This window comes from Fulmarus glacialis, unplaced genomic scaffold, assembly GCF_000690835.1.
Source record: "Fulmarus glacialis isolate BGI_N327 unplaced genomic scaffold, ASM69083v1 scaffold10552, whole genome shotgun sequence".
Classification (NCBI taxonomy): domain Eukaryota; kingdom Metazoa; phylum Chordata; class Aves; order Procellariiformes; family Procellariidae; genus Fulmarus; species Fulmarus glacialis.
The window spans coordinates 12,649-18,863 of record NW_009197160.1 but is presented as its reverse complement, the minus strand read 5'-3'; the positions used below and the strand labels follow the sequence as shown (position 1 = coordinate 18,863).

The 6,215-nt window shown below is 38.7% G+C and overlaps 2 protein-coding genes across 2 annotated transcripts in view; one reads left to right on the top strand and one right to left on the bottom strand.

Moving 5' to 3' along the window:
• Positions 1-328: 328 nt before the first annotated feature.
• On the top strand, positions 329-4,584 carry REXO4 (REX4, RNA exonuclease 4 homolog (S. cerevisiae); the record flags this gene model as incomplete). The annotated part of the gene is made up of 7 exons (XM_009572439.1): positions 329-687; positions 983-1,138; positions 1,354-1,547; positions 1,991-2,079; positions 2,667-2,741; positions 3,450-3,524; positions 4,235-4,584. Coding segments are annotated over 7 exons (1,050 nt in total), but the record flags the coding sequence as incomplete, so codon positions are not given.
• A 98-nt stretch (positions 4,585-4,682) lies between these two features.
• STKLD1 (serine/threonine kinase-like domain containing 1) overlaps positions 4,683-6,215 on the bottom strand; it is a gene marked incomplete at its 5' end in the record, with an annotated part of 13,957 nt that continues 12,424 nt past the window's right edge. The window contains 2 exons of the mRNA XM_009572437.1: positions 4,683-4,981; positions 6,102-6,181. Coding sequence (XP_009570732.1) covers positions 4,934-4,981; positions 6,102-6,181 — 128 coding nt within the window. The remainder of the gene's footprint in view (positions 4,982-6,101; positions 6,182-6,215) is intronic.

Sequence of the window (6,215 nt, the reverse complement as noted above, 5' to 3'; positions counted from 1 at the left end):
CGCTGCAGGAGGTGAGGGGGACCGGGAGGGGCGCCTGGGGCGAGCCGGAGCCATCCTCCGGGGCGGCCCGGGGCTATGCTGTCATTCTTTGAATGCAGATCTACTTTTTATATAGAATTAAAAAAAAAAAAAAAAAGTTTGTGTCAATAAATAAAGTGCTGCAGGCGGGGATCTGGGACATCCCGTAGCAGGTGATCGCCCTAGAGGCAGCCAGGGAGTGCAGGGCCACTTGGCGCTGAGGCAGAATGCCAGGAGCCCTCGGGAATGATGGCAGGGCCAGAAACAGAGGGAGATAATCCTTTTTTCCTTTCTTTTTTTGTCGTTTTAGCTACTGAAACAAAAGGCAAATAGCTCCAACCAGTCCCTCTCTACATGTCAAACATACACCAAAAAGAAGCATCCACTCAAAGCAGGAAATAGCCAAGAAGTCCCAGCTGTCAATGGGAACGGGAATGTGGTAAAGGTCAAATCCACAAATAAAATGGACAATGGTTCTGCTAAAGTCAATCCTCCTTTGGCTAAGCCAAAATCCAAGAGGGTTGCAATGGATAAGAATTCAAATGGCACCAAAAGCGATGGAAAAGGCTGCAAAGAAAAAAAGAAAAATGGCAATATTTTAAAGGAGAAAGGTGATATAAAACATAAGAGGAGGAAAGCTGAAGAACATGCGAGGCAGCAACCCAAAGAGTGAGTACTTCAGGCATCATACACATATGTGAATATTTATTTTGGGAGGTGTACCTAAGGAGCACAGAGCAGTACTGTCAAAATGGCTGCACTCTTCCAGACAAAATTTTGGGAGAAATAAGACGCGTGCTGCCCCTACTTCTCAGATATAGCAACGATATGCGTAAGTGACGGTACTAGAGTAATTTTCACAGAGCTAATTTCTTGATTTAAAAAATAAATATGCTTTTCCTACACTATAAAGATGCAAGACTGCTTTAAGATTGTTAAACGTAATTAAACCTGTACTTACCAGGGCTGAAATCTGGTTTGACGATGTTGATCCAAAAGATATTGAAGCAGCAATAGGACCCGAAGCAGCAAAAATTGCTAGAAGAAATCTGGGACTTGAAACAGGCCAATCCAAACAGTCTGTGGAGCAGGTGCTGGTTAAAGAAAAGGCTTCTGAAGGGTGAGTGGCATTCCAGCGGGAAAGATGGCAGCAGAGGCATCGAGATTATCTTCTAACTGTGATTTGCAGGTGCACAGCGTAAGCTGACATCTCCCCGAGTCTGCCGACAGACAAACTGCCGAGTTTTCCCCGTTCATATCAACGCATGAACCTTGTGAACTCCACTATGCGGTCCCTGTAACAGAGATGTCACCAAACTGTCCTTTGTCTTTTAGGCTGACACGTGCTGTAGCCATGGACTGTGAAATGGTGGGAGTGGGACCCAAGGGTGAAGACAGTATTGTGGCTCGTGTGTCCATCGTGAACCAATTTGGAAAGTGCATTTATGACAAGTATGTCAAGCCTACAGAAGAGGTGACTGATTACAGAACAGCTGTTAGTGGCATACGCCCTGGGAATATAAATACAGGTAGGAGTTTTTTTTCCCAAAAATGTTCTTTAAGGAGGGAGAATATAACAGACTATCTCAATAACAGACTATCACAGAGGCCTTGTTGGCTGAGCTTGGATAAGTTTTAGACCTATTTTGTGAAACGGAAAACAAAATGTAATCTGAATGCTAAGAAAAATTGTGGGAAGAAGTACTTTTTAGAGTGGTCACTAATGCCCTAGAAGAAATTAACTCATGGATTATGGTGTGGGAATAATAGGAAGTTGATTTCCTTTTAGTGCTACGCTCTTTATGGAATTCTCTATGCTCTTGTAACAAGCAGAGGATTTAGTGTACTGTACAAGTTTATATAACTACAGTCCCAAGGACACAATTGCCTTCACAAAAAAGATGCAGTGTTTTAACTGTAGTTTGCTTAGTTGTCTTCTAATGGAAAGTGTTTCATTGTGTGGTATTTTTAGGTGAAGATTTTAAAACAGTTCAGAAGGAGGTCGCTGACATCTTGAATGGAAGGATTTTAGTTGGACATGCTTTACGCAATGATCTAAAGGTACATGGCTGCAGATTTGTTATTTTGAAGACAAGGCTCCAAAAATTTAAGATTGATTAAATTTCTAATACATCTTTCTGGGTCAGATGAACACACCTGAACTCCTAGAAACTACAGCTTTATCCCTGTTATCTTAGTTTCTTGTTACTTCATGCTGCACCAAGTATAGCCCTAGTCACTTGCCCACTGAAATTCAACTTCCAAACTCTGTTGCTAATAGCACTGATCTGCTTACCAAAGTGCCAGGAAAGAAACAGAATGATGAAAAAACTGTTTGCATGCTTGCCTAGCCCCCAAAGCTCAGCAGTCTGGTCATCGTTACCAGAGACAGGTATCTTATGTCATGCTGTACCAGCACTGCAGATAGTCTCTACAGGTGGTGCCTCCAGATTCAGTTCTGTTTCTCATGCTAAGTAGAACTGTGGTTCTTGAATCCAGCCAGTGTCTGGATGATTTTGGTCTTGTCCATTCATGGTTTTGAACAATCTCTTATGATGGATGGAAGAAAAGAGCAGGAAGCTGTACATTCAGCTGCATAGATTTCCATGCAACAGCACGCTTTGGACTGGAGATGTAATTTCTTCTAGGTCCTATTTCTTGATCACCCTAAGAAGAAAATACGTGACACACAAAGATACAAGCCTTTCAGACAGAGAGTCAAGGTAAGAAAATGAACGTGCACCTCAGTTACTGACTCTTGAGGTGCTGACTCCCAGCTGCTAGCTCACTCCTACACTTGCTCCTGACCCTGTTCCTTCTTTCCTACCTGAAGCAGGGATGCTCGCTTTTTGTCGTTTGAAAATACTAGTCTAGTTGAATGCTTAGTGTTTGAAGTATATCACTAAGTTACTTAGTTCAGTACAAACATTACCAGTAATACCTGTGCACAAAATTCAGTGACTCTCCCATTCTTTAGCACTTACATGTTCGTCATAATGCTTTTCTGGATAGCAAAATAAGACAGCACAGTTCTACTTACAGTAAGGCTTATGTGATCTTCTTAATAGTATCATTTCCATAGGGATATAAAAAAAAACAGATGGCTCCAAGTTTCTGCTTAGACTGCAGGATTAAAGGTTCAGATTATAGGGAGATATTTTAAGTTTCATAACTATGTACTCAGGTTTTCTTTTTCACAACAAAGCGTAACAAACATAAATCTTAGGGTTATGATAATACATACAAAATCCTCTCAGCAGTGCATAGATCTCTTAATTCATTAATTCTGGACAGTTCACCAGTAGAAGCTGAGATGTGCTATACTTTATTGAGGAATACACTTAAACTAGGTTTTTTTATATATATATACACACATCTATATATATTTCAAGTAGTGTGAGAAAGCATGATTCTGTCTTTTCTGTTTCTAGAATGCACGGCCATCATTGAAACTGCTCTGTGAGAGACTGCTGAATGTTCAAGTGCAGACATCAGAGCACTGCTCGGTATGTATCTCATCAGAACATACGTTTTTTGGTAGATCAACAAGGTACTACACATTAGCTCTAGGATCTGGGTTCGATCTAGAATGCTGTGGTGGCATTCTAGCCTCTCAATGAAAGTTAGCAAGCTCTGCTTGAACACCAGCAAGCAGTAAGATTGCCATCTAAGCTTGCTTACTGTTATGTGTCTCATACCACTTGGATTATTTCCTTATATTCATAAACTTCTTTTGCACAAGTCAACTGTATTTGGTTTAAATATTAATTCTTGTCATTTTAAGATCCCTGAGGAAAAAAGTAATTCTCAAGTATCAACTGCTTACCTTAAAAGCAGCATTCTGCACCATTGTACTATGGCGGGTTGGATAAAATAGTGCGAGAGCCTACTACTGAATCTCAGCAGTTAGTTCCTTTCTTTCAGTGGACAGAAATGAACTGAAGAAGCAGGGTATCTCCAAGATACTGTGTCATTATGGCTTTCCAAGTCACGATCAGAAAGAGAAGTGCATAGCCTTGTGGTGGGCCATGCATTCTGAACACATATTCATCCCCTTCCACTAGTCACAGAACCTAAATCTAGAAAGATATTACGAAATGTTAATTGAAAGGATGTATTAAAATGATGGAAGATTTAGCTGCTTATTAACAATAATGTTCTTAAACCATGTCAGCTATGTTTCATTAAGCCTCCTGTTTGTTCTGTTTTCTTTTAGATTCAGGATGCACAAGCAGCTATGAGACTGTACACCTTAGAGAAAAAGAAATGGGAAGCTGCTGTTAAGAACAAATCTAACAACAAAAATTGTAAAACTTGAATGATTCTACCCTGTGTTTTTTATCTGCAGCATTTGCTGGTTTCATGTCACATTCCAGGGCAAATTTAGAGATAACTCAGAACTGACAGCAGCTACTTCATAAAAATCAATCAAAAGACAATACTTCCTAACCTAGCTGCCATACAAGAATACTGCTAGTATCCCCTTTCTGGATGGTACCTATGCCTAATGCCTACTACCATGTTTAAACAATACTTGTAACAAATGCCTACATTTGTGAAGTACTTCATCAGTTCAATTTTTGCCAAGGAAATGCACACTGAATAAGTTAAAAAAAAGGGTTTTTAAATTACGATAGATGAAGGAAGAAACAGTCATTGCTTTGCTGAAACTCCCAAGACTAAAATCTTTATTTCAAGTATTTTAAAGTCTACAAAGTAAGCTGAACTCTTAATTATTGCTGTTAGTCTCACAGTTGTGGTACCTAAATCAACAGAATATATAACTGTTTATATATTAATGGCCCAATATTGATCTTTCTGGTGAGAAAAATCTTCTAAAGTATTTCTGGAGGATCCAAGCTTTTATATCTGAACCAGAAGTGTACAAGTCTTGTTCTTAGACAAAGTTTTTCTTTTACTTCTGCAGTTTCAAAAGCGTTGCATCCACGAGGGTCATTATCTCCTGGAGAGAAATGTGAGAATTGTCAAATACAAGATTACCTTGTTGCTTCACTTATTTTTAATATTCTTTTATTAATAAAAACACTGTGTCTAACATAAGTCTTTAAAGCAGCTGGTGTTTTAAACATATGTGGGGTCTGATTCTGCAGAATCCAAAGCAACTGTAATACCAGACTGAATACTAACACTATGATTTAAATAATCTAAATGGGTACTGGAAGGTAACAAGGAATGGGTTTCGGAGATTTAGCAGTTGCACGTCCCACGCTGTATTGCCAGAACAAGAGTGTTCTGGCCTTGTCTGTCTGTGCTGTCTGTCAACAGGGGACATGGGGAACAACGAGTTAGGTTTACAACAGAAGAGGGAGTTTTCTTCTCTTTTGTGATTCTTTTTTTCTGCACTACCTTATAGCTGCAGTCTTCATTCAAATGGTGCAGGCAATGCCTGCAGGAGACACTGGAGAATAAGTTTGCGTCTAACTGTCTTTGAGATAAATTATGTAAGCAAGCCAAATGCATAACTAAGAAGAGCAAAGTTTCAAGACTAACCAGTTTTATTGGCTTGATGAACAAACTTCTAATTACTGGTTTCTTGACAGCAAGCCATTGCAAAGGAAATATTAGTGTAACACATTAAATAGCTTGAATAACTTTGCTGTTTCTAATGTTTTAACAGTTACCTTTTTTGAGTATGACTACTTGTTAAAATTTAACACAGATTAAATCTTCAGGCAAACTGTCACAAGGGTTTGTTTTGCTTTTTGGGTTTTGGTTTTTTTAAGGATGCCACTTACAAAGCAAAAATAATTGGATGCAATATATTTATGCTTTATTTCTGTAAACTTTAGCCTGTTTTAGTATGAAGAATGTAGTAAATTAATGCAATGTTGCAAGAGACCAGAACATAGTTTTAAAAAATTACAGCATAAAGAAAAAAACTTCCAACTACTTGTTTTCAGTAGTTAGAAATATTCTTACAAACTCACTCTTTACCCCATATACACCTAATTTCTGTAAATTTCTACACTGTGTAATTCCAGCTATTTGAAAATGATAAAATCCATAACCAGAAACAATATACTAAGCATCCACTCTTTATTATCACAGTGACTTCTACATACCACGCTAGATGGAAACCGGTATTTTATTTCAGACACCAGTTCTTCCATTTTCTGGGACAGCATATCCAGCACAACATCATCTGTAATGTAAACAAACAGGGTCATTTATGGTTA